This window comes from Mastigoproctus giganteus, chromosome 14, assembly GCF_048544385.1.
Source record: "Mastigoproctus giganteus isolate SK-2022 chromosome 14, ASM4854438v1, whole genome shotgun sequence".
Taxonomy (NCBI): domain Eukaryota; kingdom Metazoa; phylum Arthropoda; class Arachnida; order Uropygi; family Thelyphonidae; genus Mastigoproctus; species Mastigoproctus giganteus.
In genome coordinates this window covers 78,421,327-78,445,406 of record NC_143588.1, presented here as the reverse complement: position 1 = coordinate 78,445,406, position 24,080 = coordinate 78,421,327, and the positions used below count along the sequence as shown (strand labels likewise).

The 24,080-nt window shown below is 34.3% G+C and overlaps 1 protein-coding gene across 1 annotated transcript in view; it reads left to right on the top strand.

Annotated features, from left to right (window-relative positions):
- The window catches only part of LOC150075271 (zinc transporter ZIP10-like), a 175,671-nt gene that overhangs the window by 111,890 nt on the left and 39,701 nt on the right, over positions 1–24,080 (top strand). Inside the window, exons 2-7 of the mRNA XM_090388269.1 lie at positions 652–781; positions 3,881–4,369; positions 7,506–7,585; positions 11,428–11,614; positions 17,717–17,886; positions 21,197–21,376. Coding sequence (XP_090244395.1) covers positions 3,934–4,369; positions 7,506–7,585; positions 11,428–11,614; positions 17,717–17,886; positions 21,197–21,376 — 1,053 coding nt within the window. The 5' untranslated portion in view covers positions 652–781; positions 3,881–3,933. The remainder of the gene's footprint in view (positions 1–651; positions 782–3,880; positions 4,370–7,505; positions 7,586–11,427; positions 11,615–17,716; positions 17,887–21,196; positions 21,377–24,080) is intronic.

The window sequence follows — 24,080 nt, the reverse complement described above, 5'->3', positions numbered from 1 at the left end:
GCTCCTAAAAACCAAACAACAACATTATAGTATAAAGAAATATTACACTGTTTTGAGCAGATTTTTTTTCTTCGTTCTTCTCTTTTTCTATGCTTAAATTGGAAAATATTAACAGCTGTAACTTTAATATTTGGACAAGATTAAATATAGTTTTTGTCAAAAATTGATCCATCATATGCATAGAATTGTATACCAGTTTGCATTGTTTCTGATATTTTAAAGCCACAATTAATACAAATATGTTTCATTTTGTAATAAGCATTGCCTATTGTAACATTTTGGAAGTTTAACAAGTGGAACATTGAGCGTAATTTATGGAATGTTAACTTGCATAGCAGACATGGGTTCGTTTTAGTTTGTTCCCAAAACATATAAGGCATCACAAAGGCAATGTTTCTGTTTTTGCATGCTCTCCATGCTGCGATGTGTTCTATTTTAAATGTGATGTTTATTGTCTTTGCCATTTTTCACTCCTAATGGACATCAGAACATATTTATGGATGCTCCCCCCCCCCAAGATTTTAAACACAATTATAAAAGCTTTTGTAATGTACATTCATGTTAACCAGAATTTTTTTGAGCTAAAATATTTAGTACCCTTTTTTTTCATTCTTGCATCAACTTAAAAGTGCATTTTTTAAATTATTTCAGGTGCTGCCCTTTTTGCATTTGTGAAAAGCTGATTTGCTTTCCTTTAGAATTGCCAAGGATTATCATAAACAAAGAGAAGACTGGAAATGCTTATAAAAGAATGGTATCTTTTAGGTAGCAGACAAGAAAGGCAAGTAGAATATATTCATTAAAGTTGAATATATGATAATATTTTGATTACATCTGCTGGACATAGTAAAATAACTAAAAATGAACTACATGCATGCTTTTAAACTTTGTACACCCATGTTCTACAAAGTAAGCAATCAAAATTTTATGATTGTCTTAATTATTGAACAGTGGTAAATTTATACTGTTATATTTTGAAACCTATCAGCAGCATTTTTTTCTGCTATTAGGTTCCCAACAAAATCTTATCTGCAATGTTTACCAATATATACACTAAGTAGACAGAAATCATGGGATACCCACCTAGTAATGGATGGGCTCACCTTTCGCCCGGATAAGGGCAGTCACATGGCAAGGTGAGTCCACTACTTCACGAAAGCACATCACAGGTATTTCCATCCCTGCTTGCTGCGCTGCTTGTCCATAATTCCTTCGCATTCCTAGGTGGAGGATCCAAAGCTTGAATGGACCTTTCCACAGCATCCCAAAGATGCTCCACAGGGTTCATGTCCGGTGACTGGGGAAGCCATTCCATAGTGGTAAAATCTGCATAATGCTCTTCGAACCATGTTCTGGTCACCACGGTTCTGTGGGGGAGGCACTCTGTCGTGCTAGACAAGTCCATTGCCCTATAGGTGCACGATGACCATGAAGGGATGCAGATGGTCTGCAAGAATGGACACGTAACCTGGACCATTCAGAGATGCATCTAGATGTACCTGAGGTCCCAATGTGTGTGTGCCAGTTGAATACACCCCGGACCATTATCGACCGTCCGCCTGCCTGAACAGTTCCTTGTTGACATGATGGGGGCATAGCTTCGTGCGGTTTCCACTAGATATGCACCCTCCCATTCGCTCGAAATAACTGGAAATGAGACTCATCAGACCAGGAGACCTGTCTCCAATCATCCAAGTTCCAGTGCTGATGTTCTTTCGTCCAGTTGAGGTGTAGTGTCCTGTGTCGTGGTGTTAGCAATGGGACTGTGGTGGGTCGGTGGTTCCCATAACCATTGTGGCTAATGATCGCCTGATGGCCTTGGTGGAGACGTTTTTGGCACCTCCCTTGTTGAAGTCAGTGGTGATTTGTGCCACTGTCTGTCTCCTGTTTGCTGAAACAATGCGAGACAAATGTCGCCGGCCACATTCACCTACCACCTTTCTCCGCCCATATTGGAAAATATTAACAGCTGTAACTTTAATATTTGGACAAGATTAAATATAGTTTTTGTCAAAAGTTATATTTAATTTTTCCACGATGAGATTATTCCAGAAATGACATATTCCCGGTACACTCTTGATACTGTTGAATGGGAATAGTGCAATTTCTGTACCACTTCTGCAATAGAGTGACCCATGCATCGGGCACCCACTATCATCCCTCTTTCAAAGTCGGTTAACCTCTACGTTTATCCATACTGACATTGAATTCCGTCTATATGAATGCAGCGTACCTATATACCTGCCAAGAGGTGGGTTCATTCACTAGCGAGAAGGGTGACAGCATCACGTTATCCAGGAACCAGGTATCCCGTGAATTTTATCATTTCAGTGTACTATCTCCATACATATCTGGACCTGGAAATGTTCCATCTTGAATGTATACATAAATTGAAGTGAGTTTCACATTTTTAAATTTATTTTCTTTACTTAGAACCAGAAACTAGAAATAAGACCCAAAGGTCTGAGGTTGAAAAATCCCACTGGTGGTAGAATTTCTTTCTTAACAGATGTAAATGATAATTGTATTACTGTCTTGCAGTTAAAAGATGCCAGTCTGTTTTCACAGTACTTTAATCTTTTGATATACCTTTAAAAAAACTGAAATGAGACCTGTTTTAAAGAATCACCAAGTGTAGGTGTTTGGGTCTTGTTGGTAATGGTCCCCCCCTCCTCCTTGCTTGGTGCTAAGTTAGCCCTTGGTGGTGATTGTTAGTTTTCCCACTGAAAAACCCCTAGATTTTCACTTTGTTTTTAAACATGCTTACATACTTATCAAATGTTAAAAATTGAGAAATGGAAAACTTTCTGTGGAGATCTTGGCATTCAATTATAATGCTCTGGCACCAACCAAATGGTATTCCCAGATTTTTCTTCAAAATTAATGATAACTAATTAATGCATGTAATTAGCTAACACACTATGATGGAAAAGAATAAAAAAAAGTGAAATTATAAATGAAGTCTGTATTTAAGACACAAATCTCAAAATAATGTGATCAGCAAAGAACTCTCTTAGCACCTGTAATGTTGAATTTGCAATATGAGAAGTAGCCATATTGTATAGAAGCCATCATTCTCATTTATCAGCTTCCAAAATGGAAATTAAATTCAAGATTAATAATTGGTAGAATATAGATGTTATAATTTTCTCATTGACTTTATTTTATTTAATTAACATGCTCAAGTTCCATCATAAAAATTGTAAAAAATTTAAAAATACACTAAAAGTATCAAAAGCAGATTTACTGCAAAGGTATACTGCAAGTGTTTATTTGAGAATATGTACCATGAAGGATTATCTTCAGTCATCTCTTTTAATTTCATGTTATCAGTTACCTATATTCTTTTAGATACCAGCAGTTTACAACTTAGTCTTTTGTAGCTTTTGTCATCCTTTATACCTCTCAATTAACTTTAAAAAAACATAATGATTTTGGCAATTTTTTAATTAAAATTTTTTTTGCATACTATGTACAGGATGTCCACAAACTTCCTTTACAAAACTATGTTATTGAATGAATAGGATACATTGTACACTAAAAATACATTTATATACCTGAGACTACTTCCTGGTGATCGAAGATATCTTCGTTTTTATTCACCAACTCCAAAATGTGCATGTTGCAGTACATGGCAGCATAATTGCAAAACTGTAATCATCTCCATTATTTATTTAACCATAATGTGATTGTCATCTGCTACAGCCTGCACATATTTCAGTTAGTGAATAAAAACTTGAAGATGCCCTCTATCCTCTGAAAGTGGTTTCAGTTTTGTAAAGGAGGTTGATCGACACGCTGTAGTATATTTATGTATATATTTTTATGTTAATTGATTATTGTGCATAATTTATGTAAAACAGTACACATATCTTTGCAGAACTGCTATTTGTCCTTATGAGTGCTGGAGCTTTTAAATTGGAATAATATACAATGTGCTTCCGTGGGTCGGGTTTATTCTGTGCATGCCTTCTAGTATCATGTGTAGTGCATCATGGACGCTGTAGTGGTATGCAAGAATATAATCATAATCATTCTTTGAGTGAACATCATTCAGATGAGAACTCTGATCAGTTATATGGTACTTTTTTCATGAGAAAACTTTTTAGTAATTATGGACATAATGGTCTGATGACATTTGAAGATTTCCAACAGCTTCTTGAAAATCTTGGCTTGAACCATGTGATCAATAACCATGAAGTACTTTCTCATCATGAAAATCATGAAGTACATAATCAGAGAAGAGATGAAAGATCTAAAGCAAAAGTTGAAATACATGAAAATGAAGGCATTAGTCAAATTTCATCAGAAGTGATCACTTCTCCTGATATAGTTCATTCAGATAGTGATGGAAAAAAACAGGAATCAGGTATGTATGTTTATGTATTATTATTGTGTTTCCTTGGCTCTGCTTTTTGCATCATATAATGGTACATGTGTATGAATAAAAAAAATAGTAGAGAAAAAGCAAATCTGTGATATGCATGAGAGGGGATTGTTTAACATGCAACCTCAATGTCATCATCAAGAACTCACCAATTCACCACCAAAATGGCAGCAACATATAATAGCAACTTGCATAAAATGTTATGCAAGTAAATAGCAATTGAATTTAGCAAATAAAAGAAGGGTTACAGCAAAAACAATTATAAGAGGAATACCATTAATGTTAAAAAGTAATATAAGTAAAAATAAACAAACAAAAAAAAATTATTGTTTCCAAAGGCAAATGCATCTAAAAAAATATGGAAAATTATTAGCACCTCAACTGAGAAGGCTATAGCATTAATAATTTCTTGCATTTTTTAGATGAATATTTGCCTTTTGAAACAGTAAGTTCTTTTTTATTATTTTGTTTACTTTTACTTATTCTATTTGATCTTCTGAGTCAGTTGTAAATTGCATGCTTGTCATTAATAGTATTCCTTTTGTGATTGTTTTTGGCCTTAACCTTCTGTTTGCTATATTCTAAATTTAATTGCTATTTACTTGCATGACATTGATGTCAGAAACAGAGGCCTACATGTTGCTGACTCTACTCACACTTTTGGTGATTTATTGTTGATGATGATACTGAGGTTGTGCAATATGACTATTTTATTTGTGTACAATGTAGATTTTCTTTTTCTTTGCTACTTTTTAATTTGTATATTCATTATGGTTTTAGTGTTTAATTATTATTATTATGTTTTTTTTTGCTTTACAGTGGGCCTAGTTCATAAACTCTTCTCTTTCTTATTTCCTTCTTTCTTCACAATATTTATAGTTTATAGTTTATATATGTGTGCCTATGTATATGCTGTCCTACCTGCATAGAATGATAATAGGGTGCTACATAAGCAATCAGGCTGTATGTGACATTTTGAATGCACTGAAAATCATTAGGTTGACTATCAGTGACGTGATCTGCAAATGGGAATGGACCGGTACAAATCATCACAACAGGACCTGGAAAACTTCGGAAGCTGAAAGAATGTGATAGGAGAGCCATTCAGAGAATCATCCACTGAGAATGCAGGTTGATGTTGCGGCAAACAGAGGCCCTTAGTGAGACAATTGGGACACATGTCAGCACCAGTACAGTGCACAGGATGCTGTATGATGTGGATTACCATGGTTGTGCAGTTGTCCATAAGCCACTAATCATCGTGACTAATGCTGTTTAGACTAAAGACCAATGAAAAGCTGTGCTTCAGAGTGATGAGTCATGCTATATGTATAATGTATGATGGTCATGCCTGAGTGTGGCAGATGCCTGGAGGAAGTAAATTGCTGGACTGTATTGTCCCAACAGTGAAGTTCGGATGAAGTATGATGGCCTGGGACCATTGGTTGTTTTGGACAAAACCATGAATGCCAAAGTCTATCTAGGCATCCTGGACAGTAATGTGTTACCTACATTGAGGAAGGCTCGTACAATACTGCACACATTGTGATGGTGTGGTTTGAGGATATAAGTGTCAAAGTTGGACTGGTAGCCCAGAATCCTGATTTCTATTCTATAGAGAACCTCTGGGACAAATTGGATTGCTGGGTGTGTGTGAGGGAAGACCACACCAAAAAAAACAGAACTGGGCTGGTCATCATTTTGAATAGCAGAAAATATCAGATGACACTTGCAAAAAACTGGTGAAGTATTCCATGGAGACTAGAGGCATTTGTAAAGGATAAAGGTTATTTGTAGATATGCAGGTATCTAGGTATTAATGGTAGGGCCGTGTGTGTGTGTGGTAAAGTACACAAATATTTTTGTTTCCTTTTTTCTTTCAGTGGGTTTTAAACTGCAGTTATATGTTTAATAGCCTTAGCATTCACAACAGAGAAAACTTCTGTACTGTGATTTGCTTAGATATTGCCCTAAATTCAAATAAATGAAAGGTTAGTTTGAGGCTTCTTTGAAAGCTGAAATACAGGTATAAATAAAGGGCTGGCCTTTTTTCAGTAATGTCATTTGTTTGAAAGTAATATAGAATAGTATGTGAATACTAAGATCATTGCAGTATTCATTGCCATCTTTTAAATAAAATCTATTGCCCAGGGGAAGGGAATTTCTTGGACAAAATGGTCCACATGCTTTTCTATATTAAATATCATGATAATGGTAATTTTTAAACTTTCAACTAGCATTTGATAAATACTATGACATTTAGAAGTTATAGTATGTCTTAAAGTACTGTTTTATTGGACTAAATTCAAAAATAGCAAAAGCTTAAATTTCCAGTACTCACCTTTGATCGATCTGCAATTGTTATGGTTTGAATAATAAGAGATTGGTTTATTAAAAAATTAAGGGGATGAATAAGTGGTAATTATAATGGAAAAAAGGTAAAGTGCAGCCATTATCAACCCACTGCAGGATGGAAGCCTCCTCAACAATTCATGCTGAGGGAAAATGGACCATAATCTGCCACACTCGTCCAGTGCGGGTTGGCAGATCGATCATATTCAGCAGTCAGGGGCTTGAACCCCGGTCTACTCAAAGATTGTGTGCTACTGCACTCCCGCTCCTGACCACTCGGCTACGGATTACGATGGAAACGGGATTAAAATATGCGCAAGGAAGTAGAAGTGCACTAACTCTGTCCTTGGTTGTCGTGAAGTTGATTAAAGTTTAAATTAAACTTGGCTTATTCACTATTTAGAATTTCAACTTTAATGAACTTCACAACAACCAAGAACGGAGTTAGTGCACTTCTACTTCCTTGCGCATATTTTAATCCTGTTTACATTGTAATTACCACTTATTCATCCGCTTAATTTTTTAATAAACCAATCTCTTATTATTCAAACCATAACAATTGCAGATCGATCAAAGGTGAGTACTGGAAATTTAAGCTTTTTTAAGCCTTTGCTATTTTTGAATTTAAATACTATGATTAATATTAAACATCTGTTAATATCTGCTGCAGTTTCCCACCTAAATAATAAATATAGTAATTTGATTACTAATAAATTGCATTTTAATTTTTATTAAAAAAAAATATATATATATATTGTTATTACAGGAAAACTCTCAACGCCTCAGTGGGATTCTGATATTATCCTGAACAGTGAATATAAGACTTCTGCTTTTTTGGGAAATAAGGTAAACTTCAGGTGCTATATTATGCAAGAGTAACAGATTCAAATTGATTAATTCTGGTGAAAAGTTTTGTGTTCTAGTGAAAAATAACATTTCTTAATATTTACAGTTATGAAAACTTAATATTATCTGCAACAATGTTTTTTAGCATTCAGAATATACTGTCAAATCAAACTAACTCAGTAACAGTATACGGTAGTAGAAAACTCTTCATTCTTCACTTTGGAAATTTGCAGATTTCAATGTTTGATGTTCAAGTCTGGAATAACTAGACAGGTTAGTCGGTCATATTGAAGTAGATCCTCAGATGTATAATACGATATTCAGTATGTGGGTGTTCTAAGATTGATTATTTATTTATTTATTATTATTTTTTTTAATATGAAAACCCCAAACACGAGAGGTATTAGAACCTATATTACTTAGTACCGTGCACGGGTTGGTTAAGTGATAAATGATTTTGTTGCGGTGCAAAGAGTGTAAGTAATTAGTATCAATCTGGACTGTTTTTTTTACAAGATAACTTGCATATTGTGATTACCACATTATTACTTCATTTCAAGGTCTTCTACCAGCACTCTGACTAATTTTTTCCAATTTCATAGTAAGGCACTGATGCTGGCAGCGAAGGCAGACATAGGCTGTAATGTTCTGCCTGCATAATAAGTGATATTGTTGTGGTGCGAAGAGTGTAAGTAATTAGTATCAATCTTTATGGTTAATGTGTATGAAGAAAGATATTCAAAATTTTGATTAAAGCCTGCATGCTGCCACAAAAACTGCTTGGTCCATTGTTAACTTTTCACTGTTATATCAACTTCAGTGAAACAACTATGAATTTAAACTTCTCTGGCTGAAGTGGCAAAACAGTATAAATAAATTTATTTTTTATTTTATTTATTTGACAATTTCCTGCACCTTTTCTTGCAAATTATAGATAGGGTAATTTTCAAGAAATTACCTGATCACAGTATTCCAGTAACTTGCTATGCATGTTACTGGAATTATGAATAACTGTGCATTGATTGTTGAACCTTGTGATAGAAAATTTGACATGGACTATCCTGTTCACCTTCTGAATTCTAAAAGACACTGGCCATGACCTTGCCAGCAGTTGCTGTGCCTTGAATTTTTTGGGTGGTGATAGTGAGACTGGCAAAAGGGCACCCATACCATGACAGAATTCAAATATGTAAGCTGCAGAGTTTGGTAACAAAGTGCATTGGGGTGGAAGGGAAGTGTTAAGGTTATAAGGCTCTGAGATTCATTTTGATAGCAAAATGAATGGAGGCAAAATTTTCATTAAATGATACTAGAACCAGGGGACATAAATAAGGAGAAAGTGTAATAGACTGAATTGTGGGAAGTTTCCTTTAACCAATGAGTTGTTAATCATTGGAATAAATTGCTCCATAGGTAATTGGAGGAGAAATTTAAAGGCCAGTTGGATCATTACATACAGGAGGAACTAATGTTTTGGCTGGTGCAGCAAGAGCCTGGTTTCCTTGCACTCTGGTGCAATTCCATCCTGGACTGCTTTGACTATCTTTTGCTATCAATTATGTAATCAAGTAATTATAATAACTGTAATGATAATAAATAATTATAATGCATGTTGAAATCTCCACCTTCTTGAATACATGCACAAACTCTTTGTCATATTCCACGACACCTTTTTGTAACATTTTGAATGTCTGTGTTCGAAATTAAATTCTGTATATTGTATTTCAGTTCCTCCAATATGTGGGGATTATTTTTATACACGTTGCCTTTCAACAATCCCCACAAATAATTATCTGGCAATGTTAAATCTCTGGATCTTTGGGGCCACAAATTTTTACAATATATCATGATGGCTTCCTCACACCCAAATGGTATGGATGAGTTTGTGTAAGTGTAACCAAACAACCACTTCTGCATGTGGAGACATAGTTGCCACCAGGGTGGTTTTTAAGAATTGCTTATAGTTCTCCAAATGAAAGAAATTAGCTCTTTCATTTAGGTTGCTCAAATTTGAATTACCCTGTAATTTTCCCTCTAACTTCCCTGTATACTTATGAGTAAGTCTTAGTTTTTGATGTTGACAGCTTGCGGCATCCAATTTTCTTGTAAACACAATGAGTTTTAATAAATAAAAAAAATATTGTAACTGACAAAAAAAAAAAAAAAAAAAAAAATCAACTATTGCAAAATCAATACTGCCACGTTAATCAGTTATACAGAGAGCATCAGTTAGTGTCCTCAGCTTGGCAGGATTAAACTCGCCCACCATATGGTGATGTTGGGAGTGAAAATGAAGTTGTCAATTTGTATTGAATGAATTTGAGAAGGAAACTAATTATAAACAGAACATTACATAATTTTGTAATGTTCAATCATCAAAACTTGAAAGGTTAGACCTGCTTCAAAGATTACATGTTCAAATGGGTTTCAATCGTATATTAAAATTGTTTATTTGTCCCTTTATTAAGTAAATGCTGTTTAACAGCTCATTTATTGAAGGTTTGTACATACACAGGTTGTTTTATATCTTGACTGACAAAGCATGGCTAATTATACTAGTAGTTACATTAATAGCAGCCACAATATTTTATATTGATATAAATGACATTTGTGCATGCACATGCTTCTTTAGAATTTGAATTTGTTTGATATACACTGAATTTTTTAGCAACATTCAAGTTTGTATATATTTTAAGACTTGGATGTAGAATGGTGATTTATATTTTATTTCAGTGGGATGGAAGAGAGTGAATTGTGTGTTATAGATAGACACCTTTCATAAAGTGGTAGCTGAAGTTATCCAATATGGACAAAACTGAATCTGACTGGATTTTATCAAAGGCTTCTGTATCAAATTTCATTGAAATTCCTGTAGTCTGAATAGCACTCTTTTGTGTATATGGATAAATAGAGTAACGAAGCTACAGACGCTACCCAAATTCTGAAAAATGTGCTTTAAAGCTTAAAGCCATATGACAATCTTGACCTGAATATTATTTTTTTCTTTGTTTCATGTGAGAAGAAAGTGCAGAAGTGCTGTTTATATTCTTGGGACTTTTTTTCAAGCCTAACAATATTGCTTATTTCTTTATTTAATTTTGATTTTTAATTAAGCATTAAAGCAGCTAAGACAGGCATTATTATAGTGCATCTGTAATTTATGTATTTTTTGGTCATTTATTTAATTTTGATTTTTAATTAAGCATTAAAGCAGCTAAGACAGGCATTATTATAGTGCATCTGTAATTTATGTATTTTTTGGTCATTTAGCCTGTGCTGCCAGATGAAAAACATGTTTCTGGGAGATAAAACCATACAACCCTTTCTTAAAATTGAAAATAGCACACACAAAAATTCTCATATGGCAGAAATCCAATCTATTGTGGAAGAACAGTGATCATGACCACTGCTAACCACAAGGATAATTAACATTATTGGTTTGAGTTCATCTGTTTTATTTAAGGATGTTTATTGATATTAATAATTTGTGAATATTATTAAATGAACTGCAATTATAATTCCCTGCATTGCTCAGAACAAGTGTTTACATAATTTTAAACTCTTATGATACCAAGTTGTAATTTAGATCATCCATGTAAATGGAATTTTGGAGTGATTTGTGTTACAGGATTACTATACAGATAGCACAATTAAAAGTAATTTTTTAAATTGATAAAATAAAGCATCCTTGAAATTCATTTACTGCAGGTCTGGTCATAATGGTGCATTATAATTTGTAATATATACAAAATATTTTGTATACATAATTAAAATGAAAGTTTTGTGTATTTTAATGTTGGATATAATTTCTGTTAGTAATTTTTAATTTTTTTCTTAATTAGTGCTTGACAGCATCAGAAATCCTACAAGTTCATAATGTCAGTCATGGAGGTAGTGCCATTTCTCCTTTGCAATTTCTTCACCTCTGCCCTGCAATTGTCTACCAGCTTGATCAAGGTTTCTGTACTAAAATAGAAAAAGAATCATCTCACAAAAACATATCATTTGATTCATTACATTCTTATCATGGTATAGTGGATTTTAGTGATCTGTTTTTTTTAATTTTAATTAAGAAAACTTCAACTGATAAAAACTAAAATTCACTAATTTTCAATACTAGCTACTTAGGTATATCAAATAATGATCTTTATCCCTCCAACCCACCCAATTTACTTAAATAGAGGGAATAGCAAGTAATTAGTTCTTTGCCATGAAAAGCTACTGCTGCTGCGGACATATGGCAAAGTGGTTTTTTTTTCTATCAGAAATATACGTAGAACTTGAACTATACATTCACTGTTACACTAAGTGATATATGAATTTCAATTTTTTTGTCACACATTCAAGTATTTTACAGGAAACTATTTCACCTGTTGGCTAATATCATTGGACTTAGAGATATTAATGAAGTTGTTAACAGTTCTTTAAACTTTTGCTTAAGTTATAATTTGCTATTAGCACTTGGCACAAAAAAGCATCTTGTTTGTTCATGCACATTCTACATGAACTGCTAGTGGTAAATTTTTTGGAAGAAGATCAAAAACCAACTTCTGAGCACACTGTCTCCTGATCCTCTTCAACCAATCCCTTTGTAAAGGTATCCATCTCACCTCAAACAGATCAACACTATACCCACATTCAAAAATAGCCCTAAAGAATCAACTATAGGCCAATCACCCTTTAAAATACTATTGCAAAAAAATTTTGACACCATAATATAGAGGCACCTCTCAAATTACCTCAAACCATTTATAGTCAAGCAGTGTCATATCTTCCTAATTGGGAGGCCTGCATCCACCAGTTTCTTCCAATACTGTGGTTTTTGAAGTGAATGTGATCTATGCAGACTTCTTCAGCATGTTTGACCAAATCCCTCTTAAACTTCTCATCACTAAACTCAAAATGTCTAGTATTCAGGAATCACAAATTAGGCATGCTTGCAATCCTTCATTCCAAGAGTTGGGTCCTGGATGTGAATATGGTATCCAGGACGAGTTGTCCATTGATTTCTGCAGGAGTCATGTTCAAATTGCTATGTTTGAAGATATCAAGATATGTGCCATCATCTCTGAAATTTCCCTTCCATTAGCTCCTACTATAGCATACACTCAACAAACTAAATTAGTTGGCAGCTGCCAGTGGAATATCTGTCAATTCTTCCAAATGCCAATCATCTAGAATTCAGGTGCCTCCATAGCCAGGTGGCAGGAGCAGCAGTGCGTAGCACACGCTTCTTGATTAGACCGGGGTTCGAGCCTGTGACCACCAAATACGGAGGATGCAAAAAGGTCAGAGAATGACCACCTCGTATCCCTGGAGCAATATGGCCTTAGTTGCTAATGCTCCTAAAAACCCAATAACAAACAAACAAATAACAAATCTAGAATTCAACCTACAATAGACCAATCAAGTAGCATACCAATTCTCTTCCACTACCAAAGAGCAGTTCAGTTAATGATGTTGGTGTTACGTTCTCTGGCAATGGTTGTGTTGACAAAAATATCCAGTTCACGATTAAGTTTTCGAACAAATTAGGTTCATAAAAAGGAATATCTACAGATCCAGTAATCACAGACATGCAGTCCCACTCTGTAAAGCCATACCCCCCCCCCATTCTCAGCTTTTGGTTCAATCATTTGAAATCCTTATTGAAAGTTGTATTAACTCAAAGCTGTTCAGAGAAATTTTCAGGATATCTTGCCTCCAGAAATTTGCTTTTTTATTGTACAAAGTGATTTATTATACCACTATAAATCACTTTGGAAAAAGTGATTTATTGTACCACTATAAATCACTTTGACTATTTCAGCCTTAAGCCACTTAGCACACTAATTCGAGCAGATATTAAATTCCTGTTGAAAATTCTCTCAGGTTCTTATGATTTGGATGCTCTCTTCCAGGAGCATCTATCACTATCCACATATATCCTTTTAACAGTGACGTCAAAAAATAGTCCACTGACTGAACTTTGTGGCCAGCAAACTTTGATAGTGATCCTTTCAATAACTCTGAAAGGTTAGATTAAAATATCAGCAATTTTGTCGCAGCTGACAAATGAGTAGAACAGCCTCTTATTTAATTTATCTTGTTATAGTTCTGTTTTTATTTTCTTTTAAATGTAATTTATTATTTTAATTTTAAAAAGTTAATTTAATTTTATCTCCCCCACCCTGTTAAGTTCTGTTTTTTATATATATATATATATATATATGGCTAATGTTTTTCTACTATATTACTTATGTTTCCTGTTGGAACTTTACGAACTGATTTTATACATTCACTGTAATTGTGATTCATGTAATTTTCATTTTAATATAGCTTATATAGAGTATATTAGGATGCAAGGTATGGCTTGTTTTGTGAAGAAAGAAGCCTTATTATTATTATAGCTATATGGTACAAGGAAGCCTGAGACTTATGCTGCATCAGCCAAAAAAAAAAAAAAAAAAAAATTTTCCAAGTTATCCTGAGAGAGAGAGAGAGACTAGAAAGGAATCACCAAGAAAGAGAAGAATGTTGATATCCAGCTCAGGACATATCCATGCTCACCAGGTGTGAGCCCCTATGATGTTGCATGGTACTGTTATTGGATTTTATGGATGCCATTCAGTGGATCACTGTTGATTCTGAAGGTGTTGATGAATTTCATGTTTTGCTCTTTATAAAAACTTGAAGGCTCCCAGAGTAAAATAACTGAGAATACTTGATGTGAATATTTTCATTAGCAGTGTATCCTAGTTATGTTCCAAAATTTAAACTTGACTGTTTGAGATGTTTGGAAGAAAAGAACAATGGCATAGAGGTGCAAAAGTTTGCCCTTAGAGGAGCAAATGAGCGTTATGAAGTGGTTCTCGTTACGTGTTATAGCATCCGGGTAACGGGAGCAATTATGTGTGGAGGAGGCTGGTGCTCCTATTATTTTTGAACTTTAGTGTAGTTATGGCTCTTATGTGGATGCAATGGGTGCCACAAGACCCCATTGACTCTGACTCCCTCTAGTATTGTGTCTAGTGATCAAAGAGGACTACAGTCTCTGTGCCCCCAATGTTCAAGGGTGGACTCTTGAACACTGCAGCTTGGATTGGCATTGTAATTTCATCGAAGATATCGCTATGTTAGTAGTTTAATCTCCAATGCCACAATAATCTTTTCTTTTACATATATTTTTATTTCTAATTCTGGTCTTTTCTCTTGTGTGTATGAGAATTAGCAAAGAGGCAATCATTCAAAACAGAACACATTTATTAAAAATATTAAAAGCAATCATGCACCACATTTTCATCATACATGATTTAAAACATGACATTTATAAGTATAAGATAACATATTACTTCATTATAATGGTCACCTGCTTGTGCCCATATTATGGCAGTTACACATAAGTAGCCATCATTATTACTTCAGCCCAGCCACAAACTTTAACTCAGTGCATAGAAATGCATCATTGAAAATATCTATTCATTGGCAATATCCCATCAAGTCAAAATGCTAAGAGACATAAGATATACTAGGAAGGATCACAAAATATTAGGAAGAAATCATTTTAGTCATTATTATTCTCCTAAGGTAAGACTGTTCGATTTCTTATATCCCAGCCATTTGCTTTCATACTCGGTAAAATCTTCTCACTTATCCTGTTTCTTTCTTGGTCCAAACTTGACTTTCAGTGATGCCTTGGATTTCTGTTTGGAGGAGCTGGGCTTAGGCTATCTCTTCTTCTACTGGCTAACACTTGGCTATGGTTTCTTCCTTGATGATCAACACAAGCACACAACCACAAAACCATCTGCCACACTCCCTTTGGGGCCTCCTGGGGCCCTTCTTTTTAAGTTAGAAGCTTCTCCCAAAGTTTATTTAATCCCGGTCCCTGGTTGGTCATCTCAAGTACCTGAAGCATGTGATGACCACATCACGCCATAAGTCCAGCGCATCTGATATCTGGCCAAATACAATTGTATAAACAAATTCTCTTCATTACCTATTTTTGGAATGAAAGGGTGATTTCTTACACTTGAGAATGCTTACGTGAGCTAGAGGTATTCACTTGTTCATGTGAGAACCACGATTTCTAGCTCTTTTCTGCCCCAGTGCCAGCATTTCATACCTCGTGAGACTCTCCGATGTTTATACGAATGAGCTAACTTCTGTAACTTCTGTCACAGAAGTTAGCTCACTCATATAAACATCGGAGAGTCTCACGAGCTATGAAATGCTGGCACTGGGGCAGAAAAGAGCTAGAAATCGTGGTTCTCACATGAACAAGTGAATACCTCTAGCTCACGTAAGCATTCTCAAGTGTAAGAAATCACCCTTTCATTCCAAAAATAGGTAATGAAGAGAATTTGTTTATACATTTGTATTTGGTCTGCCTAGTTAAAGTGGAGTTTTTGATACCCTTAAACAACACTTTTAAATAACATTCACTTAAAATATCTGGACTTAAAAGTAACTTGTTTTCCTTTTAACTGGGAGGATATTAGCGGGCATAGCTTCATATGGATTACTAATAAGTAGGCATTAAAAACAAAAGAAGAATTAATTAGGCAAGTAAGGATAGAAAAATTAAATGGGGGGAAATTAAACAGGGCAGTAGGGAACCGAAAACTCCACTCGTAACATGAGCAGCTGTAGAAGATGTCAAAATAAAAACATGTCTGCAAAATACAGTATAAGTAAAAAGCAAGTGTTTGAAAATTATAAAAATGGAATGTCAGTTATGTCTGTGAGACTTTATATAAATAAAGCCTTGGAAAAAGCAATATTAAAGATATACAATGGGACTTTTAGTTGTGGTGGGCAATTAGCAGGTTCATGCGATGGAATGGCCTAATTAGCAGTGAAAAATGATGAAGAGGGGGAAAAGCTGATCATTAGCATTAGTAGAGGCATTTGATGCAAGAAAGCAAGCTTATGCAGCATCAGCCAAAAAAAATAAATAAATAAAAAAAATAAAAAATAAAATTAAAAAAATAAATAAATAAAAAAAAAAAAAAAAAAAACCACTTCCACTTCACCCCTCTGTTCATTCAAAATACCTGTCCAGCTGAGCCTTAAACTTATTTAGGCTATCAACTTCCACGACAAGGGATGGAAGTCTGTTCCACCAACCAACCACCCGCTGGCTAAAGGCAAATTTCCACACGTCTATCCTACATCTGTCTTTCCTCAATTTGAATTTATGCCCTCTCAGGTGATTATTCTGAGCAAGAGGAAGAATCCCATCAGCATTGCGCATGCTCAAACCATTCAAGTCCTTATACACCTCTATCAGATCACCTCGCTGGTGCCTAGTCTCCAGACACTGTAATTTGCAAAACTTAAGCCTTTCTTCGTAAGAGCACCCCTTTGTTCCATTCACTAATCTTGTTGCCCTTCTCTGTAGTCGTTCCAGCAGCTCTACATCCTTCTTGAAATGAGGCCTCCAGACCTGTATACAGTACTCTAGGTGTGGCCTGACCATTGCCTTATACAAGGGAATAATCACCTCCTTATCCCTGCTAGAAAAATTCCTATATATCATTGACAATACACCATGCTACTCTTGCAGTCCGTCTGCACTGCTCAGAGAACTTCATATCTGCCTGCACAACCACCCTCAGGTCCCTTTCATTCTCTACCACTGTCAGTGTATCAATCCATCTTTAAATCCCCTCTAGCAATTTATTCAATCCTTTATTAAATTTATTCAGACTACCCACTTTCACAACACTAGATGGAGGCTTGTTCCAACAATTGATTACTCTATGGGTGAAAGCAAATTTTTACATATCTATTTTCAGTGTAATTTGTGTCCTCTCAGATGTGTTGTCTAAGAGTAAGGATGCCATCAACATTTAGTTTACTGAAGCCAGTTTTCTGGTAATTAAATCATATTTCCATGTTTTAAAATATATAGTAATATTAATTGTATATAATCAAGTAAATCACTTTATATCTGGTACATCACACTATTAAAGAAATGGAAGATAATTTCTCATTATTTCAATCTAAGAGGAAAATAATTTTAATGAAAATAAGTACAAAAATTTTAAAATTGTGGAAAAAATCAGATCCATAAATTAATATAAAGAGTTTACTGTATACTGCTTCTCTCCTTATTCTTTAATAGAAAATTTTTTACTTTTTTTTTAGCATGGCTTTATGCATCCTTAGCAGTACTAGCTATTAGCCTCTGTGGGTTACTTAGTGTAGCAATCATTCCCATCATTCAAAGAGTTTGTTATCACACATTGTTACAATTTCTAGTTGGAATGGCTATTGGAAGCCTCTCAGGAGATGCCCTTTTGCATCTTTTACCTCATGTAAGTGAAACTTGTTTGTTGTAAGCACATGAAATAATTTTAATATACTGAATAGTGAGTTTTTTTTTTTTTTTAAGAAACAGATATCTTAGATTACTTAGTCATAAAGTGACTTTTATTTTAGGAAGTGTAGGTGTTTATTAACTTGTATTGTGTGAAAATGAAGTAAAAATTTACTGTTGATTCTGCTTTATTAATATATTTTCTGAGCTGGGAAAAAAAAAAAAAAAAAAATATATATATATATGATAGCAAAATGTATCAATCTCTGTAAAAAACCTAAGAAGAAGGAACTGTTTTACTGCAGAAAATTACTTAATATTTCAAAATTATTTTATAATAAACCATGCAAAATTTCCAAAACAAAAGTAGATAGTTATTCTAGGCCATTTGAAAGAAATGCTAGAGGGGCATGCTTTGCAATCAGGTCGTTACACAAATTGGTATATTTGAATATAGATATTTGATGTATTTAATTAAATTATTTCTTCTAATTCTAGAAATATATCTGAGGACAGATTAAGTAAATATTTCATGGCAAAGAGAGGGATGTTAAAAACAGAACCAGAGACTATTCTAGATAGTATCAAAAAAATATAATTTAACTATTCCAGTAAAGTATTGTCATGCAAATCACCACAATGTCAAACAGCCATGCTAGTGTTCCAATTTAATTTCAAAGTGAAGCCACCAAAATGCAAATTCAGAAACATATAATTTATTTTGTGACTATAGTATAGAAGCAAAGGATTTCTCACATAGTGACCTAGCACCCAAGATTTTGCACAAGAGTGAACCTGGCATATAACCCACGAAAGGTTGCAAATCCCCTATATCACCATTTGCAGAATAAGCATGGGCATAGTATGTAAATACTTAAAAGTTAACAATAAGCAGTTTTTTGATCTCTTGATATTTAATAAATAATTTCATGATATATGAATCCATGATAGCTTCATTCAGAAATAATTTTAATGATTTAATTATATGAACAAATTTCTAATTTTAACTCATTAGCCAAAAACTCTAGCAGTAGAAATCCAGACTTAGTAATTTGAGCCTTTATGCCATTAATATAAATTGTAAATATTCTCAGGAGCAATATGATACCATTCAAGAAGTTAGTTGTAAACCCTGCATAAACCAGGGAGGTTCTACATTGAGTGAAAAGTTCCTTTATTGAAAAATTGCATAATAAGGAAAACTCATAATACAAAATAATCTTAAAAAAGTGAATTGTTGTATTCATTCAAAATATGAACGGGCACACTCTCTTTGAAGACAGGTTTTATTCTATAGGAAGGGTAAACATTCAATTATGTTTATGTTCATTCTTGTCATTCTTAGGAATTTTTGGTGCATTGGCTACTTAGGCCATAAATGTGCTTTTCAACTAGTTTATACAGTTTTTGTATTATGTCTATGTAAGTGTGTTTGTTCACAGACTGATTTGCATGTTGTGTGGGCTGAAAAATGCAAAATCCAAAATGATTAATTGGAGGCCTCTCTGACAGATCAGCTTTACAGAATTTGAAGAGGCCTTTATAAATTCCTCCAATTTCCATTCAGATTTGAATCCTGGCATTTTTCTAAATGAGTGCGAGTGGTGGAGGAGGAAACTCCACCACTCGCACTAATCCAGTTGGAAATTTAAGAGGAATATCCATTAAATTTTCTATGTCTGCCATACAATTTTGACTGTATATTTCTGAATTTAGCAACCTTCTTCTCACCATATCATCATCCTTCTACATTCTCTTTTTAAGCCTACTTTTTTATTATTTTCTTCTATAATTACATGTATGAATTTTTTTTTTTTCTCATGTGTATCCTATAAATTTTGGGTTACGAGATTGTGTCACACAGTGAAGTGTTTTTCTTAATTCATAAATTACATCTCCTGTGCCATTCTATACTCTTTATTTAATAGGAATTTCTTCCATTTCTTAGACAGTACAAGAGGAAGTCTGGTACTGCTAAATCTGTATTTTCTTGAAATGGCTAGGTACAAGTAACTCAGAGTTTTATTGAATGCTAATTTATTCTGTAGTATTCACTTTTTTTACAGACAGTTGCTACTCTACAATCCAAATAGTATTCCTCTCCATAATAAAATCATCAGTCTTATAATGACCTTTTAGCTTATCTGACTATTGGATGACCCAACAGGCCACTGTGAAACTTCTGATTTTATTATGGTTGGTACGTTGCATACACATTAAGATTAAATTACTATAAATGAGAGCCTTATTATAGCTAATACAGTGCTGCTGTGAAAGGTTTTCTTAGAGTTTACATGTACTAATTAGAAAGTTTTCACCTTCATTTGCAATATTAGTGGAAGAAGAGATTAATACATCTGAAAGCCTATAGTCAATTTTAAATGTCACTCAAACTAAGTCCTGGCCACATGGTTGGTATCCATATTAATCAATCATCTCCTTAAGAACAAATATTTTTTGAAAAGTTCCTCTAGACAGAATTAAACAAACAAATTCCAGTCCAACCGAAAAACATCCTGGCTAGGTTGGATGTCTCATTTATGTTTACGAATATTCATGAAAAAGGCGGGCCTATTTTTTTTTTTTTTTTTTTTTTACATTTACTTTCACCAATCTGCTTTTTGTTATGTTTTCTTTAAATATGAGCATTTTTTTAAAAATTTATCCTACAAAATAAAGGGGGGGAAAATAATAAGGTAACTAATACAGGTACCCAAATTGGTAATCACGTATTATTTGCTTGAATATTGTATACTGTTGTGTTAGTAGTGGGGAGGATATGATTCATTCAGAAATCCAGAAAACAAATATTTTAAAACTTCCATATTTTTAGTCAAGTGAATGAACCCATAACCATATTTACATTGCAGACTACACAGTGCCATTCTAATTTTCTGAAAAATTTTTCACTGATTTTAAATTAATACATTTTAAGCATAGATGGGCTTTGAAAGTAATTCATTTTATAGAATTTTTTGCCAAACCTGTTTGTTTTGTTCAAACGGAACTTTCAAAGGACTGATAATAAGATAAGTTGGCCAGGACCTAGAAATATTTTTTTTTTGTAGTGAAAATTTGGTTAAAATAATGTTTGTTTTTATAAGATTTTATAGTATTTCTACATTCTGAGCTATTCAGGATCCTTGGCAAGAGTATCTATTTCTATCCTGCTTTATTACCTAATTTCACCTTTTATTAATAAAAATTGCCATACACCTGTCTTTGATATGGGACATAACATTTAGAAAAAATATAAATAATATGAATATATATCTATTTGTTATTTTTTTAAAAAAAAAAAACAACAGGCCATGATAGCAGAAGAAGAAAATGATCATCATGAGGGTGCTGAAGTAATGCAGACTCACAGTGAAGAAGCTCATGTTTGGCGAGGATTGGCTGCCTTAACAGGTTTATATCTATTTTTCTTAGCTGAAAGGTTACTTAACCTTGTTACTAGTTACCGCAGAATGAAACAAAGTGCCAAGGTTGGTATATTTAGTTTCAGTATGTTTATTATATATAACTGGATTATTAATAATATCCTTAGATAACTGTTGACACATTTCATTTTACCCAGAAAACTCATCCATTTTAAAATTTCAGTGCATTATATTTTTATATATGTATGTTGGTGAGAATATATATCTGGCTGAATGTACATTTTCTTATAAACAAAGAAGTTGTGTGTGATGTGAATCTAAGCAATAAGCCTGTTCCAAAAATTAATAATAATGGACATTGGTATATGTAGTATGCCAGCATTCACTTTAACAAGGTTCCATTTTTTGTGGAGCACCTTCGTTTTTAATAAACCTGGAGCTGTGAGCATGACAAAGAAGCTTCAACTGACAGAGGACTCATGATGGAAGTTCATCAATTGGCAAGTGCAGTGCTTAAGCTTCGAATTTTAAGTATTTTAAGCTTTGAAAATGAAATTCGGAAGATTATATAACAGAAAGTTTGTTTTGACATAACACAAACTTCCAAATGTAGCCAAGATAGAACATGCTTTCTCTACTTTTGAAGTGGCAGTATTTATTCTAGTGCAAACTAGACACTATTATAGGAATACTATTCTGCATTAAAATAAACCACAGAACAAACATTTTGAACTACTTACTTACCTGATCTTCATTATTATAGAAAGATACAAAAAAAAATACACCCAGACAAAGAATGTAAACAAAGAACAAGACAAATGAGGAATATTCAATGTGTGAAGACATGCACAGCATACAGATAGATCCCATGTGTGTGTGCATGCTGCTCCACCAGGAATGCTAGTACTATTGGTGGCTGTGATTTTCTGAAAATGGCTTGTAGCCAATTTAGTTGATAGCTCTAAGTGTGCTGTACATTTTAGAGATTGATGGGATGCACACTAAGTGACCAATTTATTAGGTACACCTACCTAATATCATGTAGGGCCCCCTTTAGCCCTCAGAACAGCTTTGTGTCAAAAGTGTGCCACAGGGACTTGGTCCTCCTTGACTGAATTGCTTTTCACAGTTGTTGCAAATTGGGTGGTTGCAGATCTCTACTCTGAAGGACTTGTTCCACTTTATTTCTCTGGTGCATAATTGGATTGAGACCTAGTGACCAGGGAGTCCAGTGCAGAGGGCTGAATTTACTCTTGTGATTTTGGATCCAATTCTGGACATATGACATGGGGCATAATCCTGTTGGAAGAATCAGTTAACATCTGGATACACTGTAGCCATGAAGGGATGCCCTAGATTGGAAATGATTTCCAAATAACCTGTATTATCCAAACGTTGCTCCAGTGATATGAGGGGGGGATCCATTGTGTACCAAAAAAACATACCATTAAGCTGCTATCACCAGCCTGCATTGTTCACGATGGGCCCCATGTATTCATGCTGTTTTTGTTCATATTCTGGTTCTCCCGTCAGCATGAAACTGCAGGATCAACTGGGATTCATCAGAGCAAACAACATTTTTCCAATCTCCATTTTCCAGTGTTGGTGTTCTTGAGCCCACAGTAATTGTACCTTTTCATTTTTTGCTGACAGGAGTGAAAAACTTGGTTCACTTGTTGGCTGCAATACCTTAACCAAAACTAGGTACAATGAGCTTTGTGTTCTCAGTGTTCTCCCCAGAAAATTTTGTCAACCGGGTAGCATTATGATGTAGCCAGGTGGGGAAATGTAATATGTCACAATATTATAACATTTTCTGTTATTTATAAATGTGACTTAAGCAATCCAGAACAAAAATTAATTGCATAATTTGACATTCAATGCTCCTGTCACATGGACCTCGATCACATAGTATATTCAAATTAATATTGATAGAGATCAGCGAGCAGTACCATATGGTACCGCGAGAATTGCTTAAATTCTAGCTGGGCAGTTGGTTAAATTCACCGGGCGGTGTGCCAATTCAATAGGTCTTGGGGAGAACACTTGTTCTGGAGTACCTCTTTGGTTGCCACTGTTGTACAGAGTTGTTATTCAACTGAATGTAGCCTTTCTGTTATCCTATACAAGTATCAGCCTCCATTGATATTTAGCATTAATGAGCTGTTTCTGGCTACAGGATCACCACTGGCAGAATGTATTTGGTTATTGGACCAATCTTGATATACCTGTACACCATTGTATATGAAACAACCCCCCCCCCCAGCAAGGTTCTGCTTCCAAGATACTCATACCAACATGTATAGTGCTGACTATTATGCCACATTCAAAGTCACTTAAATCTTTCACCTTGCCCATTCTCACAGTGATTTGCACACATTCCTATGTATCTGTCTACCTGCTTCATATTATATGGTATGAACATATGACACTGTTACAGAAGGAGGCGTCTGTCTCATTAATTGGATAGATAAAACTAATAAAGTGCCTGCTCAGTGTATACTATGTTCAACCATGGGTTCTCAACATTTTTGGTCTCTGTACCTACCCCTTTGGCTTTTAGTAAGCCTTCCCATATCCTCCTTCAGTATGGAAGGAAATAGACTCTAGAGTTTACCATGCATATGCACATAAGAAAATAAACAAACAGATTAATTAATTTTTCATAAAGATAACTTTATTAGGTACATAATAAATATTAGGTACATCCTCTAGCTCAGAATAATCGCCTGAGAGGGCATAAATTCAAATTGAGGAAAGACAGATGTAGGATAGACGTGCGGAAATTTGCCTTTAGCCAGCGGGTGGT